Consider the following 23,230-nt stretch of genomic DNA (forward strand, 5'->3'; position numbering starts at 1 on the left):
TCGGGGCCGTGCCGGGGATGGGTACAGCGGGTCGGGATCGGTACCGGGGTTAGTGCCGGAGCTCGAGCAGTGTCAGAGGTGGATCCGGGGGTCGGTGCCGATGTCGGGGGTGGGTCCTGAGATGCCGCTGCCGACACCAGGGTCAGTCCCGGGACGCCGGTGACGGTACCGGGTCCGGGTCCAGGTCCCGCAGCTGTCCCGGGCAGGGGTGCCGGTGTCGGTTGCGGTACCGGCGGCGGGTCCGGGCTCTCGGGGCACTGCAGGGGGCGGTGCCGGAGGTCTGGGGCGGTGCCAGGGGTTGGTCCGGGGGTCTCGGGGCGGTGCCGGGGGTGGTCCCGGTGCCGGGGCGGTGCCGCTCCGGGGGTGGGCGCTGGGCGGCCGTGCCCGGCGGCTCCGGCAGGTGGAGCCCGGTCCCCGCGGCGGGCGGGCGGACGGGCCGGGCGGGCCGGGCATGGCGGGGTAACGGCGCGGAGCCACCATGCGGCCCCGCCGCCTCCTGCCGCCGCTGCCGCCGCTGCCGGTGCTGCTGCTGCTGGCGGCCGCGGGCGGGCGGCGGGCGCGGGGCGCGGCGGAGCCGGGAGCGCACGGTGAGAGCGGCCTTTGTGTGCGGGGCGGGGGGCGCCGCCGGCAACACCCCCGCGTTCTCCCCGCGCCCACATCCCCCCGGCATCCCTCGGCCTCCACCCCCTGCCCCGCTCCACCCCAGCCCTACCGACGCCTCCGCTCCCCCACGCCCGCCCGAGCCCCGCGCCCACATCCCCCCGGCATCCTTTGAATCCTGTCGCCCCCCCGCGCATCGCCCCCCGATCGATCCCGGCACCGGCCCCCCCATTCCCGCATCACCCCCGCCCCGACATCCCCCCGGCGTCCCTTGGCTTCCTCACCCCCTCGGCAGCCCCGGCCCCCTCCCGGCACCCCAAAGCCCAGCCCCACCCGCCCCCCGCCCCAATCCCCATCCCGACACCCCCATCCCCTCCCGCCCCCCCGGCTCCGACACCCCCATCCCTGCCCACCCACCCCCCCACCGCGCCTGCGCCCCCCGTCCATCCCCCGGCTCTGTCTGTCCGGCCGCACCCCCGTCTGTCCGTCTGTCCGTCTGTCTCCCCGTCCCCGGGCGGTTCTGGCCACCGGCGGGAAGGGGGTGATGGGTGGGGTGCAGCTGCTTGGGTGGGGGTCACGGACAGAGCTTGGGGGCACGAGAAGGGGGGGTTGGTGCCAGACCTTGCGGTGCAGGATTGGGGGGGGGTGGTCCCGGGCAGCGCCAGGGGGTCGCGATGGGGGGTGGGCGTCACAAACCAGGGGGTGAAGGAAGTTGGGTGGGAATCGCGGCCAGAGCTGGGGGGTGCAGGAGGGTGGGTGGGGGTGCTGAGCAGAGCGGGAGGGTGTCTGATGGTGGGTGGAGGTCCCAGGTCAGGGGGTGCAGGAGGGTGGGAGGGCAGGGGGTCCTGAGCAGCAGCCGGGGGTGCGGGATGGTGGGGGGTGCATCCGGCAGGGAGGGTGGGCCTCGGGGTCCCCGCGGCTCCCTGTGACCCCTCCTGCACCCCAAACCCTCCTGGCAGAGCCCCTGTGCCAGGGTGAGGCGTGCCCGGCGGTGGCAGGGGGGCTGTGGGCTGAGGAGGGGTCCCTGACCCGTCCTGTCTGTGCTGGCTCAGCTCCCCGCTGGCGTCACCCCTGCCCATCCCCGTCCCCGCGGGGTGACAGACATGACAGAGCTCCTCAGTGCCACCCCAGGGCCTGGCACTCCCCGCCCTGCTCATGGGACACTGGGCTCAGACTGGGGGGCACTGGGGAGCCAGCGAGGGGCCGGTGCGCCTCGGGGTGGCCGCACCACCCTCTGGGGACCCTTTGGTGGCGGCGCGGGGACAGAGAGTGGGGACGGGGCCGTGCCTGTGCCTGAGTCCCCGCGCTGGGGGTGGCACCATGGCCCCCTCTGATGCCAGCTGTCCCCCGGCAGCTGCGGGTGGCCGGCGTGCGGCCGCGGGGACATTCCTGCCCGCGGGTGCCGGCTGTCCCCGCCATGCAGGGGGACACCCCCAGCCCCTCCATTCCTGAGCCCGCCCCCCCCCCGCCCCTGTGCATCGCCGGAGCAGCTGCTGCGAATCTCCCCCCCTCGCCCATTGCCACATCTGGGCCGCATCTGGGCCGGGGCGGGTCGGGGGGGTGCCCGGTGGAGCGGAGGGTTCCGGGGCTGCGGGGGGCCCGGCGGCAGCCCCGGGGCGCGGGATGAAGGGATGAAGGAGGTCGTTGCCTGGGTGACGGCGCCGGAGCCGGGACCGCTGCCAAGGGCTGCGGATCATGCGCGGGATGGCGCCGGCTCGGGGGGGCCGGGGGCACACGGGGGTTTAGGGTCCCCCCCCTCCCTTCAGCCGGGCCCTGCAGTGGGGACTGGCCTGGGGGATCCCTCCCCCTGTTGCTCTGGGGTCTGCTGGGTTCGAGACCCCCTGGCCTTGGGACAGGAGTGAGAGGCACCTGGGGGTGGCCTTTGGTGGGGGGGGGTGAGAGTGATGTGACTGGGTGCACCCAGCTGGGTGGCACGGCACCCTGGGGCCAGGAGCCACCTCGGGGGGGCACAGGGTGGGCACAGCAGTGATGCTCACACCCCCTCGGGATGGTGCCTGCTGCCTACTGGGGAGCACCTGTGACCTGCCAGGGTGGTGCCTGTGACCCACCTGGGCGGTGGCTGTGACCTGCTGGGCATGCTGGGCACTGGGATGGGTCCCACCACCTGCTAGCATGGTGGCCATGACCCACCAGGATGGTGGCCATGGCTTTCTGGGATGGCACCTGTGACCTGCCAGGGTGGGTCCCACCATCCTGCCTGGATGGTGACTGTAATCCACTGGGACAGGTCCCACCACCTGCTGGGGTGGCGACCATCACCCACCGGGATGGTGGCTGTGATGGTGACCATGACATCGCTGGGATGGTGGCCGTGACACCCCTGGGATGGTGGCCATGAGCCCCCTGGGATGGTGGCCATGACCTGGCAGGGTGTGTTCCACCACCTCCTGAAATGGTGGCCAGACCCCCTGTGCTGTTGGCCATGACCCCCTGCAATGGGAACGGTGGCCATGACCCAGCAGGACAGGTCCCACCACCTGTTGGTGTAGTGCCCATCATCCATAAGGATGGTGGCCATGACTCCCTGGGATGTTGCCCATGACCCCCTGGTTTGGTGGCTGTGACCCCCTGGGATGGTGGTGCCCATGACCTCCTGGGATGGTGGCTGTGACCCCCTGGTTTGGTGGCTGTGACCCTCTGGGATGGTGGCCATGACTCCCTGGGATGGTGCCCATGACCTCCTGGGATGGTGACCATGAGTCCCTGGGATGGTGGCTATGAACCATTGGGATGGTGGCCATGACTCCCTGGGATGGTGCCCATGACCTCCTGGGATGGTGACCATGAGTCCCTGGGATGGTGGCTATGAACCATTGGGATGGTGGCCATAACCCCCTGGGATGGTGGCTGTGACCCCTGGTTTAGTGGCTGTGAACCGTTGGGATGGTGGCCATGACTCCCTGGGATGGTGGCTATGAACCATTGAGATGGTGGCTGTGACCCCCTGGGATGGTGGCTGTGACTCCCTGGGATGGTACCCATAGCCCCCTGGGACAGTGGCCGTGCCCCATGGGATGGTGTCTGTGACCCCCAGTTTGTGTCCCACCCTGCTGGGATGGTGGCCGTGCCCTCTGGGATGGTGGCTGTGCTCCCCCCCGCCCTGTCCCCTGTGCCCACGCCGTGTCCCCTGTGCCGTGTCCCCAGAGGTGCTGCTGCGGGTGCAGGTGTTGGAGAGCGGCTCGCTGGCCCCGCTGCCGCAGGCGGCCCTGGATGTGTTCGGCGGCCGCATCGCGCTGGCCGCGGGCAGCACGGACCAGGCGGGCTCGGCGGTGCTGCCCGTGCCCTACCGCCTGGGCTCCTGGCTGCTCGTCACCGCCGCCCGCCGCGGATATGTCACCGCCTCTGTCCCCTGGCGCGTCACCAAACTGCCACGTGAGTCACCGACCCCAGAGCCCTCCTGGGCAGCTCTGCCTGGGGGTCCCCAGTCCCTTACTGGGGTGTCTGAGTCTGTCTGGAGGGCACAATCCCTTCCTAAGCCATGATGGGGGATCCCCAGTCCCTTCCTAAGGGGATTTGAGCCATGATGGGGGATCCCCAATCCCTTCCTGAGGGTTCTGGGTCTGATTTGGGGTCCTAAATTTCCAACTGGGGGGCTCTGAGCCCTGGTGTGGGGTGCTTAGTTCCTTACTGGGACCTCAGTCCCTTCCTTACAGGGGACCCCTAATAGGTTTCAGTGTAGGGATCCCTTATAGAAAAGTGTTTGGGAGGGATCAGGTCCCTTTGGGAGGGGACAGCCATGTCCTGGTGGCCCCCAAGTCCCCTCATCCCATCCAATCTCATCTCATCTCATCTCATCTCATCTCATCCCATCCCCTTCCATCCCAGGGGAAGTTGGGGTGTCCCCTGGGATGCACTCCAGCCCTTTTCCCCAGGGCAGGGGGGACTGGGGGGTGGCACACATGGGAGCACCCAGCTGGGGATGTGGGAATGGGGTACAGGGATTTGGGATGGGGGAATTGAGGGTACTGGGATGAAGCAATACAGGGACAGGGATGGAGGGTGCATGGATGAGGTTGTGGAGGGGGTGCTGCCACCCTGCCACCCCATTCCTCCTGTCCCTGTCCCCAAATGCACCTCACCCCTTGCTGGGTCCCCCTTCCCCACCCCCTCCTTAGACCCCATCTCCCCCCTCTCCCCATCAGTCCCCCCAACCCTGGGAGGAATGTGTGTGTATTTTTGGGGTCCAGATGTGGGTATTTTTGGGGTTCAGGTGTGGGTATTTTTGGGGTTCAGATGTGGGTATTTTGGGGGTGCAGATGTGGGTATTTTGGGGGTCCAAGTGGGGGTATTTTTGGGGTCCAGATGTGGGTATTTTTGGGGTTCAGGTGTGGGTATTTTGGGGCCCGGGTGTGGGGTTTTTTGGGCTCCAGGTGTGGGTATTTTTGGGGTCCCCCCCACGCCCCCTTCCCCTTGCAGTCTACGCCTCCATCAGCCTCTACCTGCTCCCGGAGCGCCCGGCCACGCTCATCCTCTACGAGGACCTGGTCCAGATCCTCCTGGGATCCCCAGGTGAGACACGGGGGTGGCCCTGGGTGACACCACCGACTGTACCACGGGGACGGCGGTGGTGACACCTCCATCCCCCGGGGTGCTGCCACCCTCCGTGTCCCCGCAGGTGGCCGCGGGCAGCCGTGGGCGCAGTTCCCCCGGCGGGCAGCCCGCCTGCCCCGCAGCTCCACCTACAGCCAGCTGGCCGCGTCCCTGACCGCCGCCTCCGGCCCCGGCCCGGCCCGCGCCTTCCCCGCCTTCCTCGGGGCTGAGCAGGACGGCAGCGGTACGGGGGACACCGGGGATTAGGGGTGGGGGGCGCACCCGATGTGCCCCCCCCCCCCCCCTTAGGGATGTCGCCGTCCTTGTCCCCGCAGGCAATGGCACGTGGCTGGAGCTGGCGCCGGTGGCGGCTGTCAGCGTCCACCTGTTCACCGGCAACGGGACCGAGGTGCCGCTGGCCGGCCCCGTCCATCTGTCCGTCCCTCTGGGCCCCGATGCCGCGGCCGTGGTGGCCACCAGTGTGCCAGCCTGGAGGTTTGACCCCAAGAGCGGTGAGTGGTGGCAGGAGGTGGCAGAGGGGACACAGGGAGACACAGCTCCGGATGGGGGGGCAGAGGGGACACAGCTCCTGCTATGGGGTGACAGAGGGGGCACAGGGGAACACAGATCCTGCTGGAGGTGGCAGAGGGGACACAGCTCCTGTTGGGGTGACAGAGGGGACACAGGTCATGTTGGGGGTGACAGAGGGGACATAGCTCCTGTTAGGGGTGGCACAGGGGGACACAGCTCCTTTTTGGGATGGCAGAGGGAACGCAGCTCATGTTGGGAGTGGCAGAGGGGACACAGCTCCTGCTGGAGGTGTCAGAGGGGACACAGCTCCTGTTGAAGGTGGCAGAGGGGACACAACTCCTGCTATGGGGTGGCAGAGGGGACACAGCTGTGGCTGGGGTGGCAGAAGGGGACAGAGCTCCTGTTTGGGGTGGCAGAGGGGACGCAGTTCCTGTTGGAGGTGGCAGAGGGGACACAGGGGGACACAGCTCCTGTTATGGGGTTGGGGGGTGATGAGGTCTGAGCCCGGTGTGTCCCCGCAGGGCTGTGGGTGCGGAACGGGACGGGGCTGATCCGCAAGGAGGGCCGGCAGCTGTACTGGACCTTTGTCTCCTCCCAGCTGGGATACTGGGCCGCAGCTCTGCCCTCCCCCAGCACGGGTAAGGTGACACCTGTGAGTGCCCTGTGTCCCTTGGCTCTGGGGACAGGCTGGATGGAGAGGGGATGGCAGCACCTTGGGGTGCTTCCCCTCTGCCCCCCCAGTCCCAGGGCTGCTCCTGGTGGGGTGGGGGCTCCCCCCAGTCCCTTGTCCCCAGGGCTGTCTGGGCTGGGGGGACACTGCAGCCCCCCAGGGTACTCTCAGGGGGGGCTGCCCCTCTGACCCTGCTGTCCCCAGGGCTGGTGGCGATGGCAGCGGGTGTGACAGACATCACTACCTACCACACCATCTTCCTCCTCACCATCCTGGGTGCCCTGGCCCTGCTCGTCCTCATCCTCCTCTGCCTCCTCATCTACTACTGCAGGTGAGTGTCCTGCTCGTGGCAGGGGGATGGGAACAGAGCCTGACATTCCATGTGGGAATGGGGGTCAGCACCCACCTGTAACCCCTGGGTGCCCCATAGCTGGGGGGGACCATTTCCTGGCACCCTAAAAATGGTTATAGGAGGGGGCAGCATCCTCCTGGTACCCCTGGGTGCCCTGTAGCCATTCTGGGGCTACAGGGCACCACCCCTTGGAACCCCCAAATGCCCTATAGTTGGCTATGGGGAGGAGGCACCAGCTTGCGGCACCTCTGGGTGCTCTTTAGCTGAATTTGGGAGCCAGACACTGATCTCCAGAATGGCTGGGTGTGCTATGGCTGGCTTGGGAGGGGGTAAACAACACTCCCCAGCACCCCTGGGTGCCCTATAACTGGATTTGGGGGGTGACACACCACTCCCCAGCACCCCTGGGTGCCCTATAGCCCCCTCCTCTAGCTCCTTCCAGCGGGTGAGGGAGAGGGGGAGCAGGGGGACCCACGACCCCCCGTGTCCCCGCAGGCGGCGCTGCCTGAAGCCGCGGGCTCAGCACCGCAAGCTGCCGCTGCCGGGCCCGCTGGACGCGGCGCGCCGGGACCAGGCCACCTCGGTGTCCCAGCTGGACCTCCTGTGCGGGGGCAGCCACCTGGAGACCGCCTCCTCGGGGGGCGACACCGACCTGCCCACGCCCAGCCTGCCCCCCTCCACCCGCGAGCTGACCCCGGCCCGGCCGGACTTCTTCCAGCCGCCGGCCCCGGCCCCGCTCCGCGCAGGCCTCCGGCCCCCGGCGGCCACGCTGGGCCCGCGCCGCCGCCCGCCCGCCGCCCATGAGGACTACGGGCGCTCTGGCGAAGCCTTCGGCCTGCGGGCCGCCCGCTCGGTGGACGGGCTGCAGCCGCCCGACGAGCACCCCCGGGGCACGGCCGCCTTCGGCCCGCGGCCGCCCTCGCCCTCGTTCTCCCGTTACGGGCCGCAGCCCGCCGAGCACCCGCTGCCCGAGCCCCCCCCGCGGCCGCCCTCGCTGGCTCCCCCCGGGCCGCTGCTGCTCTGCGGGCCCCTGGAGCGCGGCGGGGGCCCCGAGGATGTTTACCGGGGGGTGATGCCCACCCTGCTCATCCCCGCCCGCTACATGCGCCTGGCGCCCGGCGAGCCCGAGGGTCCCCCCGAAGCCGACGGGGGCCCCGGTTCGACGGCGGCGACGGCCGCGCCCCCGCCCCCCCCCTCTTCCGGGCAGCCCTTCGAGGAAGGGGAAAACTGGGCCGGGGCTCGTGCCCCCCAACCGGTGAGCGGCTCGGTGGCCATCCCGGTGCTGCTGGACGGGTCGGCGGTGGCCCAGCTCAACGGCGAGCTGCAGGCGCTGGCCGGGCAGCAGCTCCTGGAACTGGCGGGGCCGCCACCACCCAGAGCCTGGTTCGTGTCCCTGGACGGGCGCTCCTCGCAGGTTCGGCACTCCTACATCGACCTGCAGGGCAGCGAGAGGGGCCCAGGTCCCGCGCCCCCTCCCCGCCTCCCCCGGGCCGCCGGAGGCGGGGAGGAGGACGGGGGACCCCGGCCCCCGCTGCCCGCAGCCTCCCCCGAGGACAGCTCGCTCGCCCCCTTGCTGGAAGCGGGCAGCGGGGGGCGGCGAGGGGGGGGCAGCGGGCGCAGCAGCGCCAGCGAAGCCCCCCGAGACTCCCTGACCAGCCCCGAGGAGGAGGCGCTGACCGAGGCGGGCGACGGGGGCGACGAGGGGGGCGACCGCAAGAGCCCCTGGCAGAAGCGGGAGGAGCGGCCTCTGATGGTCTTCAATGTCAAGTGAGTATGGGGATGGAGGACCACCCTGGTCCGGGGTGGGGGGCAAGTCCCAGGGGGTGCTGGGATGGGGACACCGCTGCTGTCACCCGTCTCAGCCCACCGTCCTGCCCGGCCACCGTCTCCTCCCACCATTGTCCTCTGTCACCGCTGTCCCATCGCTGCCGTCCCACTGCCATCTCATCCTAGCACTATCCCATCTGTCATCCTGCCCCATCAGTCCCATCCCACCACAATCCCACACAGCCATCATCTCCTCCCACTGCTATCATCCCCATCCCACCCTCCCGTCCTGTCTCTGTCCCATCCTATCCTGCCATGCCGTCCCACCACCTTCCCTACCATCCTGCCTTGTGACTGTCCTCTCCCACCACTGTCTCAGCCCACCACCATCCTCTCCTACCATCATCGTGTCCCATCACTGTCCCAGCCCACAACAATCCCATCCCACCACCACGGTCCCTTTCTGCCAGGGGAGGGACCAGAGGCTACACCCAGGCCACCCGTGTCCCCCATCTGCTTGGGACCCCCACCCTGTGCCAGCAGGCTCTGCCACACGGGATCCTGCTGCCCCTGTTCCCTCCTTGTCCCACCCAACACCACCATCCCTGTTCTTTTGGGGGTGGGAACTGCATGCTCCATGTTCCCCCAGTCCTGAGCCATGTCCCCTTTTGTGTCCCTGCAGGACAGGGGGGGCTGGCACTGCCCCCCGAGCCAGTGGTGCCTCCAAGCTGCCATAGGAGCCAGGGGGCCCCTGTCCCCCCACCCTCATCCCCCTTTGGATTTTAACTTGTGTTTCTAAACGTTTTCTACGTGGTGAGGATGAAGAGGGGTCATTGGGGCCAGGCTGGCAGAAAGGGGGGCCATGGGGACCCCCCCGGGTGCCAGGCTGGGCAGGGAGCTGCTGCCTGCACCTGCCTGCACGTCCTGCCTGCTCCTTAGAGGCATTAATATATTAAACACACAAAATCCCCCCTGCCTCTGCCTCCTGCCTCAGTTTCCCCCTCGCCAGGAGCCACGGGTGGAGTTTCTCCTAGAAACCGTTTATTGGGGTGGTGGCACCCAGGGTGGGTGGTGGTGGTGGTGGTGTCCCCAGTGCCATCAGAGCAGGTCCCAGCGCTGGGGGCTGCACCCCCAGCCCCCCCCAGTGCAGTGGGACCCCGCGGGGCAGCAGTGGCGGCCGTCGGAGCAGCAGGAGCCCTGCAGAGAGACACGGAGTGAGGAGGGGGTGATGCCACCCTCACCCCCACCCTGGTGTCCCCCCACTCACCTGGGCAAAGGGGCAGCACCCCCAGGAGCCTCCCCGGGCCTGGCAGCACCGCTGGCCCCCGTGGCAGGAGCCAGTGGCACCGCAGGGCACGAGGCCACCCGGGCGGGTGCCAGCGGCTCGCAGCGGCATGCGGGGTGCCCGGCGGGGGGCAGAGGGGGCCGGGCGGGGGGCAGAGGGGGTTGGCAGCAGCCGGGTGGGTGCCAGCAGCTTCTCACAGCTCTCGGTGGCCACGTTGCAGGTGTAGCCCCGGGGACAGCAGTGCTTGTGGTCCCCGCAGCAAACGGCCTGGGGGGGACACAGGATGGGGTCAGTGGGGTCACAGTGGGGGACACAAGTGTCTGGGGGACACAGGGTCCGGGTACCAGGGACAGAGGTACGCAGAGACCCAGGGACTGTTCCAAACCCTGTCCCCAAGGTGCCCACAGAGCCTGCATGGAGGGTACCAGTGACAAATGTGGGAGTGTCCCATGTCCCTGCCCCTCCCAGCGCTGCTTGTCCCCAAAGGGTCACCCCCACAGTCACGCTCTGTCCCAACCTCCCTCCATTGCATTCCCAAATCCCCATTCCCTGGGACAACACCCCACCCCTGGGCTGCCCCCACCCCCCGGGACTCCCCCACACCTGCTCGAGGGGGCAGCACCCCCAGGTGCCCAGGCTCAGCCGGCAGCACGTGCTCCCATCAGGACAGCTCGTGGTTTCATCACATTTGACATTCCCCGATGTCACCTGTCCCCCGTGGGGCAGTGCCGGGGTCTTCTGCACCCAGGGCCGGCGGGTGCCCCCCCCCTGCACGCAGCTGCCCCCCTCGGGGTCGCAGGTGTAGCCCTGGGGGCAGCAGTGCACAAGGTCGGGGCAGCAGACGGCCTGGGGGGGCAAAGAGAGGGGGCTGAGCACAGGGGACCCCCAGCAACACAGCTGGGGACCTCCAGGGGACAAGTGCCCTCCTGCCTGTTCTGTGTCCCCCTGGACCCAGCCTGGCTCCATCCCTGCTCTGGGGGGGGCAGATATGGGGAACCCCTCGTGATGCTTCTGCCCCTCTGTGGGACACACAAATGTCCCCGAGCATCCTCATGTCCCTGAGCACCCACTGGCCTTGTGTGCCTCTGTCACCTCCTGCCCCCAGAGTCCCAGATCAGTCCCAGTTAGCAGAGTAGGTCTGACTGGGTTTGAGGGCCAGCAAAGGGGCTCTGTGTCCCATGGGGTCATGAGGGGTTTGGAGCCCACCCTGTCCTTCTTGGAGGACAAGGGACATCTGCCCTCCCCTGCCCAGGGGACAGGGGACATCTGCCCTCAACCTTCAGGCAACACAGGGGGACATCTGACCTTGACCCCCCTGGGGAAAAGGGAACATTGGCCTTTGTCCTCTCGGAGCACAGGAGACCCCCAGCCCATGGGGCTGCTGAGGGGACAGGTGGTCGCTGTGCCCTGTGAATGTTCCCATGTCCCCAGGCAGGTGCTCCACTCAGGGTCCCTTGAGCCATATCCCCCCCTCCAAGGACACCCCAGGACCCCCTGGAACCTCTGCTCAGTCCAGGACCCCCCACTCCTCTGGGTGCACCCCCGGGACCCCCACCCCACACAGCCATGGACCCCGTTGGACACAGCCCCCCACACCTGGCTGAAGGGGCAGCACCCCCAGGTGCCCAGGCTCATCTGGCAGCACGTGCTCCCATCAGGACAGCTCGTGGTTTCATCACAAATGACGTTCCCCGATGTCACCTGTCCCCCGTGGGGCAGTGCTGGGGTCTTCTGCACCCAGGGCCGGCGGGTGCCCCCCCCCTGCAGGCAGCTGCCCCCCTCGGGGTCGCAGGTGTAGCCCTGGGGGCAGCAGTGCACAAGGTCGGGGCAGCAGACGGCCTGGGGGGGCAAAGAGGGAGGGCTGAGCACAGGGGACCCCCCCAGGGACTGCCAGCTCCACAGGAAGGGGGACAAATGTGTCCCCTCCTGCCCATTCCTGCCATTCCCATTCCCCACCCCAGCAGTGAGGAGGGGGGAGGGATATGGGGACCCCCTCATCACTCCTGCCCCCCTCCCCCCTCAGTGGGACTCAGGAAGGTCCCTGAGTATCCTGGTGGCTTCCAGGATGTCCCTTCACCACCTCGTGCCACTGGAGCCCCAAACTGGTCCCAGTCAGTACAGGGGGGTTGACTGGGGGATGTCAAAGTGTCACCCTTCCCCACGGGACATCATGAAATGGGAGCCCTCCTGGGGGACAGGGGACATCTCCCAGTCCTGGAAGGACACAGGGGAACCCATCCTTGTCCCTCCCAAGGTGGACAGGGGACATCAAACCTTGTCCTGGGCAAGTTCAAGGAACCCCCACCCTTGTCAGTGGAACAGGACATAGCTGCCCTCATCCCATCCAGGGGGACAGAGGACATCTGCATGTCCTGGGAGCACAGGGGACCCCTGTACCTGCTCGAGGGGGCAGCACCCCCAGGCCCCTGAGATGAGCCTGCAGCACGTGTTCCCATCAGGACAGCTCGTCCTCTCGTCACACTTGATGTCACCAGCTGGGGACAGGGGACAGTCAGGGCTGGTGTCCCCTCCCTTGGGATGGGACAGGACAGGGAGTGGCTGCTCCCTGGGGGGTTCTTTTCTTACCTGTGGGCAGTGCTGCCAGGGGGGCAGAGCCCCCCAGGGAGGTGCAGGTGGAGTGGATCAGGTCACAGGTGGTGCCCTGGGGACAGCAGTGCTGCCCATCACTGCAGCACACGGCCTGGGGGGAGACACGGTGTGACAAGGGCCCTGGGGATGGGGACGGGGGGGCACAACAGAGGGGACATGGCATGGAGGTGCCCTTGGGACAGCAGTGCTGCCCAGCACTGCAGGACATGGCCTGGGGGGAGAGATATGGGGGGACAGGGACCCTGGGGACAAGTACAGGGTGTGCTCAGCATGGGGGGCAGGTATGGGGACATGGCACAGGCTGGGGTGCCCAGGGCCCAGTGTCCACCACAGGATGCCCAGCAAGGTGTGTCTCATGTGGGATGATTGGTGCCCAAAATAGGGTGCCTGGCATCACTGTGGGGTGCTTGGAATAGGGGTGTCCAGAATGGGGTACCTGCATGGACTGGTATGGGGTGAGTGGTGTGAGCTGGGGTGTGGGGTGCTGGATTGGAGTGCGCAGTGAGGGGTGGCTGGCTTGGGGTGCTTGGTTTGGGGTGCCTGGGGGAGGCTACCCAGGATTTGGGTGTCTGGCATGGGGTGCTTGGTTTGGGGTGTTCAGTGGGGGGTGGCAGGTTTGGGGTGCTGGGCACAGGTTTGGCACAGCTGCCCATGCCGGGGTGCCCAGGGCTGTGCCAGCACTCACGTTCTGCAGGGGACAGCAGCCGTACTGCGTTGGGGACAGCTGGCAGCAGGTGGCCCCGTCGGGACACGCTGAGCGGCCATCGGGACACAGCACCTGGCGCAGCGCCACTGAGGGGACGGACACACGGTGTCACCACGGACACACGGACACACCGTGTCACCACGGACACACGGTGTCACCGTGTCCCCTCCGAGCGCACGGCACAGCGAGGGCACCCCCAGGGCACACCCCTTACCTGGGGCGGGAGGGTGGCGCTTCCAGGCAGGGAAGGCTGTGCCCAGGGGGACATCGGTGTCACCGTCAGGGGACACGCAGCGCCCGCGGGCCAGGTCGCAGACGGTGGCGTGGGGACAGCAGTGCACCTTGTCAGCACAGCACGAGGCCTGTGGGTGCCAGCCGTGCTCGTCACAGCGATGGCTGTGCCAGTTCCCCCCCCCAGTGTCTCCGTGTCCCCACACCCTGTACCTGGGGCATGGGGCAGCACCCCCAGGCGCCGCTGCTCGTCACACAGCACGTGGCATCGTCGGGACACTCGGACTGGCCGTCAGGACAGGGCACAGCACGGGGGGCTGCGGAGACAGGTGACACCCCCCTGTCCATCCTGCCCCCTCCAGGCCCACACTGCCCCCCAGCCACCCCCCGTGTCCCCGTACCCAGGTCTGTGACACAGGACTCCCCGTCAGTGCTGCAGTGGGACCCTCGGGGACAGCAGCGGTGGCCCCCGGCGCAGGGGACACTCTGGGAAGAGAGAAGGGGAGGAAGGGCAGGGGGGTCAGGGAGTGTTCCCCAAACGGCAGGGACGGGGGGGAAACTGAGGCACGGGGGAGGGGGCTCACCTCTGGCAGCTGGCAGCTGGTGGGGCACGATGAGCCGTCCTGGCATTCCACAGCACTGTGGGCAGGCAGGGCCTGGGGGGGCACAGGGGGGGTTACATCCCCTGCTGAGGCCCCTCCCGACCGGGCAGGCAGGGCTTGGGGGGGCACGGGGGGGGGTTACATCCCCTGCTGAGGCCCCCCTGACCCCCCCAAACCCCTCACACTCACCGGGGTGACGGGGCAGGGTCCCCCATGGGGACAGGGCAGCTGGGCCCCCGCGCTGGCCAGGGCCACCCACAGCAGCAGGAGGGTCCTCATGGCTCTGGGGGCACCTGCAGGACCCCCCCGAACCCCCGGCATCAGTTTCCCCTTTCACTGAGTGGGTGGGTGGTTCTGCCCCCCAAATCTCACTTCTACTTTCAGCCATGTGTTGGGAAAACCCCATCCCCCTTCAGCCATCCCCCACCCCGGGGTGCTGGGGGGCACCTCAGGGTGCTGGGGGTACCCACAGACAGTGGAGGGGCCCTGTGGTGTGTGGTACCCCAACCGCGCCCCGATAACATCTCCCTGCGGTGCCAGACGGGCAACCCCACCCCCCCATCCCACAATCACTGTCACTGTCACTTCCCTTTCCCCGCTGGGGACACCTCCTGCCCTTCCCAGGGCGGCCACGGGGCTTGTGTCCCATGGGGGGGCTCGGGGGGACACTGGTGGCACTGCACCCCGACCCCTGCGACCCCCCCGGGCAGGGCTGGGCTGACCCCCGACATCCCCCAGACCCAGTACCCCCAGTGCACCCAGTATCCCCAGTGCTCCCAGTGTTCTCCCAGTACCACCAGTGCTCCCAGTGCCCCCTCTGTTCCCAGTGTTCTCCCAGTACTACCAGTGCTCCCAGTACTCCAAGTGTTCCCAGAGCTCCCAGTGCCCGCAGTGTTCCCAGTGCTCTCCCAGTACCCCCAGTGCTCCCACTGCTCTCAAGTACTCCCAAGTGTTCCCAGTACTCCCAGTGCCCCCAGTGCTGTCAGTGTTCTCCCATTCCCCTCAGTGTTCCCAGTGCTCCCACTGCCCCAGTGTTCCCAGTACCTCTATTGCTCCCAGTGCACACAGTACTCCCAGCATTCCCAGTGCTTCCAGTGCACCCAGTACTCCCAGCGCTCCCAGTACGCCTCCCATTACGGACTCCAAGTACCCCCAGTGCTCATAGTGTTCCCAGTACCCCCAGTGCTCCCAGCACGCCTCCCATTGGGGACTCCCAGTACTCGCAGTGTTCTCCCATGACCTCCCAGGCAATCCCAGTGCTGCCCCATGACTCTCAGTATCTCCCAGTTCCTGCCGTAACTCCCAGTTCCTCTCCCAGAGCTCCCAGCACCTCCCAGTCTCCATATGACTCCCAGTAGCCCCCGTGACTCCCAGTTCCTCCGGTGTCTCCCAGTGGCCCCCGTGATGCCCAGTTCCTCCTGGCAGCTCCCAGCGCTCCCAGTACCTCCCTGTCCGCCGTGCCCGTGTCTCCCAGCGCTCCCAGTACCCACCAGCGCTCCCAGTTCCCTCTCCCGGTCCCGGCCGCAAGCCCCCCCCGCCACCGCTGGCCGCAAGCCACACCCCCGCCGCCCATTGGCCGTCCCCCGCACCCGCCGCGCTGCCATTGGCCAGCCAGGGGTGAGGGGGCGGGCACAGTGGCCGCCTCACCCCTGTCACGTGACGGGCGGTCACGTGGCCGCACCCCCCCACTCCCCCCGGGGCTGAGGGCGACGAGAGCGGGGGGGGGCGGGATCGGGGGGGGTACAGGGAGTCCTCAGACCGCCCTGCCTGAGGGGGGACACACAATAGACCGCCCTGCCCGGGGCACAGACCGCCCTGCCCAGGGTACAGCGAGCCCTGCCCGGGGCACGGGGAGCCCTCAGACCGCCCTGCCTGGGGCACAGACCACACTGCTCGAGGTACAGACCGCACTGCCCGGGGTACAGACCGCACTGCCCGGGACACAGCGAGCCCTCAGACCGCTCTGCCCGGGGCACAGGGAGCCCTCAGACCGTCCTGCTCAGGGCACAGCGAGTCCTCAGACCGCCCTGCCCGGGGCACAGGGAGCCCTCAGACCGTCCTGCTCAGGGCACAGCGAGTCCTCAGACCGCCCTGCCCGGGGCACAGACCCCACAGACCCCCTTGCCCGGGGCAGGGACTTCTCTGTCTGTAGCCTTGAGCCTCCCTGTGCAGCCCCGGCCCCCTTCCCCCACGCACAGACCCCACATCAGGGGCACAGACACCTTACCTGGGACACAGACACCTTACCTGGGACACAGACCCCCCCATCAGGGCACAAACCCCCATATCAGGGGCACAGACCCCAACAGGGGCACAGATCCCCCTGCCCAGGTCTCAGGGTTTCACCCCTTGGAGTCCTCCAGGCCTCGCTCCCAGGGCAGGTCCCCCCCAGTCCCCCAAATTCTCCCAGTATCCCCAGTGCCCCAGTCCCCATAGCCTCCTCCAGTCCTTCCCAACGTCCCTGACCCTCCCAAAACTTCAGTCTTTGCCCCCCAGCTCCCCCGTCCTCCCTGCCAATGCCCACAAGTGCCCCTAAATCCTCTCCAAATCCCCTCCAACCCCCGGTGCCCCAAAGACCACTTCAACCTCTCCAACCCTTCCCAAAACTTCCAACCTCCCTCTCCAAGCCTGTCCCACCCCCTCCAAGCTCCCCTAAATCCCTTCCAATGTCAACGCCCCTCCAAACCCCCTCCTACTCCCCAAACCCCTCTTCCAACCCACCCCAAACATTCCCAAACTCCCATTTCCCCTCCTACACCAACTCCCTCATTCTCCCCCAACTCCCCAAAATCACTCCCTGACCTCCCCAGTCCCAGGAAATTCACACTAAACCACTTCCAATCACTCCAACACCCCCTAAACTCCCTTTAAACCCCTTCAACTTCTTCAACTCCCTTCAAACCCTCCCTAAACCCCAAAACCTCCCCTTCCAACACCCCAAATCCCCTGCAAACCCTCAAACCACCTCTGACCTTCCCAACCCTTCCAAATCCCTTTCAGCCCATGCCGACCTCCTTCCACACTCCTTTCCCAGCCTCTCCCTAGACCCTCAACTCCTCCAAATCCTGCTCCAACACCCTGAAATCCTCTACATAACCCTCACCCCCTCCAAACTCCCTCCCAAGCCCCCAAAACCCTCCCTAGACCCCCAACCCCAACAAATATGCCTTCAACCCTCCAAACCACCTCTATCCTTCCCAACCCTTCCAAACCCCAGCCACACTCCCTTCCAAGTCCCCCAAACCCTCCTGACCCCAACCACTCCAAATCCCCCTCCAACCCCCCAAAATCCACTCTAACTTCCCCCAACCACCTCCAACCTTCCAAACCTTTCAAAATAATTGAAAGCCTCCTTCCAACCTTTCTCCACACTCCCAAGTCCCTCAACCCCTACCTAGACCCCCCAGCTCCTCCAAATCCCCCTCCAACACCCTGAAATCCCCTCTAAACCCCTCAAACCCCCTCCACACTCACTCCCAAGCCCCTCAACCCTTCCAAATCCACCTCCAAGCCCACAAAATCCCCTCTAAACCCCTCAAACCTCCTCCACACTCCCTCCCAAGCCCCCCAACCCTTCCAAATCCTCCTCCAACACCCCGAAATCCCCTCTAAACACCTCAACCTCCCAAGCCCCTCAACCTCTTCCAAACCCACCTCCAACCCCACAAAATCCCCTCTAAACCCGTCAAACCCCCTCCACACTCCCTCCCAAGCCCCCCAACCCTTCCAAATCCTCCTCCAACACCCCAAAATCCCCTCAAACCCCCTCCAAACTCCCTCCCAAACGCCCCAACCCCTCCCTAAACCCCCAACCTCCCCTTCAACACCCCCGTTTTGCCCCCAGACCCCTCTCCATGCAGACACCACATCACCAGCCCATCCCAGAGCCGCCGTGTGGGCTTGGGGGCACATGGGGCCTTTATTGGGGTCCGATGGCCTGTACTGGGGACAGATGGCCTTTATTGGGCTCAGATGGCCGACTGCTCCTGGCGGGGGGGCTCGCCGGGGGCCGGTGGCCGCTCGGGCTCGGTGGCCATGGCGGCCTGGCGCAGCACGGCCATGTGCTCCTCGGCGGCCGCCAGCGAGCGCTCGACCCAGTGGCGAGCGGCCGGCTGGCGACAGGCGCTGCGGGTCACCAGCACCAGGTGACTGACTGACAGCAGCAGCGCCGCGGCCCTGCGGGGACACGGGGCTGTCACCGCCCTGTCACCTCCCTGTCACCGCCCTGCCCCATGGTGGCTTCCTCAGCAGCAGCAGCGTGGCCCCCAGTTTGCCTGTGGTGACCAGGGACAGGACCAAGGGAATGGCCTGAGGTTGTGTCACAGGGGAGTTGGGATGGAGATCAGGGAAAGGTTCTCTCCCCCAGAGGGTGCTGGCACTGCCCAGGCTCCCCAGGGAATGGTGCCAGAGCTCCAGGAGGGTTTGGACAGTGCTGCCAGGGGATGCCCAGGGTGGGATTGTTGGGGGGTCTGGGCAGGGCTGGGGGTGGGACTGGATGAGCCTTGGGGTCCCTCCCAAACTGGGATATTCTGGGATCTGCTCACTCCCCGTCCTGCTGGGTCACCTGGGCTTGTCCCCAGAGCGGAGCTGTCCCCAGAGGTGTGGTATGGGATGGGAGGTGTCCCCACCCACAGGTATCCCCCACCCCGGAGTGTCCCTGTCCTTCCCGCCGCTGTCACCTTGCGTCCAGCAGTTTGGGGTCCAGCGGGGGGTACATGGATCTCACCACGTCGTCCACCCTGCGGTGGGGACAGTGTTAACCCCAGGGGACACTGTGGTGACACCTCCAGCACACCCACCCCAGGCCTCAAGTGCTCTCTTAAGAGTTCTCGGACCCCCCTAGAGCCCCAGGAACCCCCCAGAACCCCAGGTACCCCCTGAGCCCCAGGACTCCTCCCAGAGTCCCAAAATTATCCCAGGGCCCTGGAACACCTCCCAGAGCCCCCAAACCCCTAAAATCCCCACCTTTCCCTCCAGAGTCCCCAGGGTCCCCCTCAGTCGCTCAGGACCCCCCACCAGAGCCTCAGGACATCCCCAGAGCCCCCATGACCCCTCCAGACCCACCCTGTCCCAAATCTCTGGGGACCCTCCAAAGCCCTGGAATTCCCCCCCCCCCCCCAGTCCTGGGGACACCCCAGAGCCACAGGGCCCCACCCAAGAGCCCTGGGACCCCCCAGGCATCCCCTGTCACCTGGGGCTGATGCGCTTGGCCACCACGATGATGTCACCCAGGCTGGCTGGGGACTTCACACGTGCACCTGAGCCCATGGTCATGGCCACCAACTTCTCTGTCAGCGTGTGACAGATCTGGGGGACAGCAGCAGGCACTCAGTGCCACCATCAACACCAGTGCCACCATCAACACCAGTGCCACAAGTGCCACCTACCATCAGCACCAATGCCACCAGTTCCAACAATGTCACCATTGCCACCCTTACCACAAGTGCTGCCCACCATTGACATCAATGTCACTAGTGCCTCTGGTACCACCACTGCCTACCAGTACCACAGCTCTACCAGTACCACCAGAGCTGCCATTGCCACCAGTGTCACCATTGCCACCAGTGCCATGCCCTCACTCACCTTCAAGATGGCGATGCAGTGGGACACCAGACCCCTGTGGAGAGGGAGGAGGGTATGAATCCACCTGTGTCCCCCTGGCTCTGTCCTTGTCCCCTGTGTGTCCCCCCTCTCCTGCCAGCCCATGTCCCCCAGACCTGTGAGAATATTCCCACCCCAAGACCATCTTTCTTGATGACCATCCCCATGGCCTGGTGACCTCCAAATCTGTCCCCTGCATCCCATGATGGGGGGCTGGCACTGCACAGGGGTCCCCAGCATTGGGAGGACACAGGGGACACTCACGAGGCATCCTCGACCCAGTCCTCGTTCTCCAGGATGGCCTCTATGTGGGGGTTGGTGATGACCACGTCGTCCAGCTCCAGCTCCGAGGGCTCTGACGGCGTCTCTGTGGTCCCCATCAGGTCCACGATGGGTCTGTCAGAGACATGGGGGACATCCCACCAAGGGCCATCTCCTCGGGTGGCCCCACAGCCCCAATAGCCCTAGTGCTGGTGGACGTGTCTCCATCTTTGTCCCCTGGTGCTGTGGATGTGTCCCCAACTGGGACAAGATGGGGGCATCTTCCCTCTGATGATGCTGGACATTGCCTACATCATCCCCCTGATCACACTGGATGTGTCCCCATCTTTGTTCCCTGGATGATGTTGGGCATGTCCCCAGCTTCATCCCTTTGATGATGGCCAATGTGTCCCCATCTCTGTCCCCCTGATGATGGTGGATGTGTCCCCATCTTTGTTCCCTAGATGATGTTGGGCACGTCCCCAGCTTCATCCCTTTGATGATGGCCAATGTGTCCCCATCTCTGTCCCCCTGATGATGGTGGATGTGTCCCCATCTTTGTGCCCCTGATGACCAGGGACATGTCCCCCACATTGTCTCCTTGATAATGCCGAACATGTCCCCAGCACTGTCCCCAGCCCATGGGGGTTGGGGTCCCTCCCTGGTGGGGACACGGACGCTGCCACCCCCGTGGGTCACTCACTTGGTGTCATAGTGGTGGCGCAGGTCCTTGGGGTGACAGTAGCGCTGCCTGCACACCACCACCAGCGCCACGAAGGACGCCAGGAAGATGGTGGCCAGCACCCCGATGGCCACGATGACAACGGTCTCCATGGCTTGTCCCTGCCACAGGGGCTCAGGCGTCTGGGGCCATCACAGCACGCTGGGGGCTGCAGTGACAGGGACACCAGGGACTGGAACCCCACAGATGTTCTCCTCTCCACCCTGCACCCCAAAATGCCCAGCCAGGGCCTGGCGTCACCCCCAGATTGCCACCCCTCTGTCCCCAAGGTCTTTCTAGAAGCAGTGTCACCTGGGGGATGTGGTGACTCTGGGTGTGGGATGCAGCATGATTTGGGGGGCTGCCCTCATCCTGTCACCATGGCCATGGGGACAGGGGGACTGGGTCTGGGGTGAGGAGAGCAAGGCCTGGGCCATAGGGGGGTGTGGGGACCCCCATAGTGTGTCCTTCTGGAGACCCCCACCCACAGCCCTGTCCCTGTGGGGACATGGAGACCCCCCCAGAGCCTGACCCTGATGGGGACCCCCAGAGCCCTTCCCTATGGGGCCACAGGGACCCCAGAGGCTGATCCCTATAGGGAGCCCAGAGCTCCTGTCCCTATGGGGCCACAGGGACCCCCAGAGCCCCCTTTCCATTGGGATCTCCCAAATCTGACCCCAGCTGGGCCACAGGGACCCCAGAGCCAGCCCTGCTGCAGTAGCAGGGCCTGTGTGTCCCTGTCCCCATGTTCAGCAGGACACCAGCCATCCCAGGCCCAGGGGACCTTGTGTTCCCACCCGGACAGAACTGGAGTCCCTGTGGGGTTCCCACTGTGGGGTTCCCACTGTGCAGGGACCCCTGCCCCGTGCCCATCCCGCAGGCCGGGGGCTCCATCCCTGCCCTCCCTACCTGCTCCAGCCGGGAGGCACCGCCGGGCGGGACACGGGGACACGCGGGGACGGTGCCACTTCCGTGCCGGGTGTGCAAACACGGCCACACCGACCTTCGCCCCCTGACTCACACCTGGGCCTCCCACGGAGGGGGGGGTGCGGGATGGGCCCCCAAAACCCTCCGGCCCCACTGCTTCCCCCCCTCACCCTTTTTTTCTTTCACCCCTAAATCCCATTGAATTTTAAGCCAGGTTTAGGGATTTGGCTTACATTTCCAACCCGGCTGCAGTTGTCGCTGCAACCCCACAGGGTCGGGGACAGTGAGGGGGGGACAGGTTGCTCCCCCCGCCCCCCCTCCGCCACTTTCTCACTGCGATTAAAGCCTTAAGAGGGATTTTGGCTGCCAAAGCTGCTTTTGCTGTAACCCCCTGGTGCCTGGTCCGGGGGGGGGGGGGGGGCGCACAGCCCCGGGGGTGTCCCCAGGACCCCCCAAAGTGTCCCCAGCGCCGCCCGCAGCCCCAGCCCCTGTCCCGGCTGGGCTGGGGTCGGACCCTGCCCGTGCAGCACCAGGGAAGGTGGGACCGGGAAAGGGGGAGTCGGGGGGGGCACTGGGAAAGGGTTCTGGGGGGTTCTGGGACTGGGGGGACTCTGCTGGGGGGTCTGGGGGGTTCTGGAATGGGGGGACTCTGCTGGGGGGTTTGGGGGGTTCTGGGATGGGGGGACTCTGCTGGGGGGGTCCTGGGAGTGGGGGGGGCTGCTGCTGGGGGGTGTCCGGAGAGTCCCTGTGAGTGTCTGGGGGTGTGTGGGGGTCGCTGCTGGAGGGGGACCCGGGGTGTTTGTCTGGGGGGGGATCTGGGAGGGGGGGGGGTCGCTGCTGGCGGTTCCCGGTCCCGCACAGTCCCGGTTACCGGGGGGTCACGGGGCTGATGGGGTTCCTCCTGGCCCTGGGGGTCCCTCCGGGGGCCCAGAGGTGGGGGTGGGGGTCTCTGGAGGGTCCCGACACGACTCTATGGAAGGGATCGCTCCCAGGGGTCCCCTACAGCGCCTGGGGTCCCGCGGGTGGTTGGGGGATGGCTGGGGGGGTCCTGAGCGGGAGATCCCCTCCCAGCTCTCTCGGCGGGTCCCTGCGACCCTCCCGGGTCCCCCCAGTCCCTCCCGGACCCCCGCACCTGGAGCGGCTCCGCGGCGGCCGCGAACAAGATGGAGCCGGGCGGGGGGCGCGGAGCGGGGCCGGGAGCGGGGAGGGAGCGGGGTGGGATCGGGATTGGAGCCTGGGAGCAGAGAGGGAGCGGGGATCGGCCGGGCTCTGCCCCCAGCACCGCCCCCCCTCCCGCCCCGAGGAGGCCCGAGGGTCCCCTGCGCCTCCTAAAGTTCTCGAGTGCGTCCCATGCATTCAAGTGTCCCAAAATGTCCCAAAGCACTCCCACAGCGCCCCTGAAGAATCCCCTCTTGTCACAAAGTACCTCCTTGTGCTCCAGTGTGGCTCCGTTCTGTCCCAAAGTGCCTCTGCTGCACCCTAAAGCATTGTCTTGTCCCCCAAAGTATCCCCTTGCGCCCCCAAATTCCCCCCCTGCATTCCACACAGTCCCTTTCCTGTTCCCAGTTGTGTCCCCTTATGTCCCAGTTGCATCCCAAATTGTCCCCATTGTGTCCCAAATCACCATCCCTGCATTCCTGAGCAGGTTTTCCTTTGTGTCCTGAAAATCCTTGTGCCCCAAAATGACCCCACTGCACCCCAAAGTGTCTCTGTCCCAAAGTGTCTCCATTGCAGTTCAGCCTTGGCCCCTTTACCTCCCCACCACACCCCAAAGTGCCCTTGTTGTGTTCCCAAGTGTCCCCTCTGTACCCCAGC

The 23,230-nt window shown here is 66.7% G+C and overlaps 3 protein-coding genes across 7 annotated transcripts; 1 reads left to right on the forward strand and 2 right to left on the reverse strand.

Annotated features, from left to right (window-relative positions):
- Positions 1-361: 361 nt before the first annotated feature.
- Positions 362-9,446, forward strand: FAM171A2 (family with sequence similarity 171 member A2). The gene is made up of 9 exons (XM_077190735.1): positions 362-587; positions 3,766-3,993; positions 5,038-5,130; positions 5,237-5,395; positions 5,487-5,663; positions 6,204-6,320; positions 6,557-6,683; positions 7,200-8,471; positions 9,154-9,446. The coding sequence occupies exons 1-9, from the start codon at positions 479-481 to the stop codon at positions 9,206-9,208; spliced, it is 2,337 nt and encodes a 778-aa protein (XP_077046850.1). The 5' UTR covers positions 362-478; the 3' UTR covers positions 9,209-9,446.
- Positions 9,447-9,490: 44 nt separating this feature from the next.
- On the reverse strand, positions 9,491-15,464 carry GRN (granulin precursor). 4 transcript variants are annotated; one of them, XM_054649463.2, is made up of 13 exons: positions 15,396-15,464; positions 14,095-14,198; positions 13,888-13,959; positions 13,705-13,789; positions 13,517-13,620; positions 13,287-13,434; positions 13,052-13,158; positions 12,343-12,457; positions 12,154-12,251; positions 11,353-11,595; positions 10,360-10,602; positions 9,739-10,023; positions 9,491-9,668 (listed from the first exon to the last, which is right to left on the reverse strand). In XM_054649463.2, exons 2-13 carry the CDS (start codon positions 14,182-14,184, stop codon positions 9,570-9,572), a joined length of 1,689 nt encoding a protein of 562 aa, XP_054505438.2. In that variant the 5' UTR covers positions 14,185-14,198; positions 15,396-15,464; the 3' UTR covers positions 9,491-9,569. The 4 variants fall into 4 exon arrangements, with proteins under 4 accessions (XP_054505438.2, XP_054505439.2, XP_077046853.1 ...); XM_054649464.2 differs by having other exon boundaries at positions 15,350-15,436; XM_077190738.1 differs by lacking the exon at positions 15,396-15,464 and adding an exon at positions 15,353-15,376 and having other exon boundaries at positions 14,095-14,197.
- A 2,320-nt stretch (positions 15,465-17,784) lies between these two features.
- Positions 17,785-22,666, reverse strand: TMEM98 (transmembrane protein 98). Of its 2 annotated transcripts, none has more exons than XM_054649452.2 (7): positions 22,548-22,666; positions 20,471-20,657; positions 19,771-19,902; positions 19,489-19,522; positions 19,097-19,212; positions 18,585-18,644; positions 17,785-18,081 (listed from the first exon to the last, which is right to left on the reverse strand). In XM_054649452.2, exons 2-7 carry the CDS (start codon positions 20,599-20,601, stop codon positions 17,874-17,876), a joined length of 681 nt encoding a protein of 226 aa, XP_054505427.1. In that variant the 5' UTR covers positions 20,602-20,657; positions 22,548-22,666; the 3' UTR covers positions 17,785-17,873. The 2 variants fall into 2 exon arrangements, with proteins under 2 accessions (XP_054505427.1, XP_054505428.1); XM_054649453.2 differs by lacking the exon at positions 22,548-22,666 and adding an exon at positions 21,649-21,673.
- Positions 22,667-23,230: the final 564 nt, after the last annotated feature.

Source organism: Agelaius phoeniceus, chromosome 26 (assembly GCF_051311805.1).
Source record: "Agelaius phoeniceus isolate bAgePho1 chromosome 26, bAgePho1.hap1, whole genome shotgun sequence".
In the NCBI taxonomy this organism is placed as follows: Eukaryota; Metazoa; Chordata; class Aves; order Passeriformes; family Icteridae; genus Agelaius; species Agelaius phoeniceus.

Excerpts from the sequence above, each read along its gene's own strand:
- GRN (XM_054649463.2), bottom strand. The coding sequence starts at position 14,184 with ATGAGGACCCTCCTGCTGCTGTGGGTGGCCCTGGCCAGCGCGGGGGCC. Across the intron at positions 13,960-14,094 it reads GACCCTGCCCCGTCACCCCG|GCCCTGCCTGCCCACAGTGC; the intron begins GTGAGTGTGAGG and ends GTGCCCCCCCAG. Across the intron at positions 10,603-11,352 it reads GGTGCTGCCCCTTCAGCCAG|GCCGTCTGCTGCCCCGACCT; the intron begins GTGTGGGGGGCT and ends TTGCCCCCCCAG.
- FAM171A2 (XM_077190735.1), top strand. The coding sequence starts at position 479 with ATGCGGCCCCGCCGCCTCCTGCCGCCGCTGCCGCCGCTGCCGGTGCTG. Across the intron at positions 5,664-6,203 it reads GAGGTTTGACCCCAAGAGCG|GGCTGTGGGTGCGGAACGGG; the intron begins GTGAGTGGTGGC and ends GTGTCCCCGCAG. Across the intron at positions 6,684-7,199 it reads CTCCTCATCTACTACTGCAG|GCGGCGCTGCCTGAAGCCGC; the intron begins GTGAGTGTCCTG and ends GTGTCCCCGCAG.
- TMEM98 (XM_054649452.2), bottom strand. The coding sequence starts at position 20,601 with ATGGAGACCGTTGTCATCGTGGCCATCGGGGTGCTGGCCACCATCTTC. Across the intron at positions 19,903-20,470 it reads CGCCACCACTATGACACCAA|ACCCATCGTGGACCTGATGG; the intron begins GTGAGTGACCCA and ends TGTCTCTGACAG. Across the intron at positions 18,082-18,584 it reads CCCAAACTGCTGGACGCAAG|GGCCGCGGCGCTGCTGCTGT; the intron begins GTGACAGCGGCG and ends GTGTCCCCGCAG.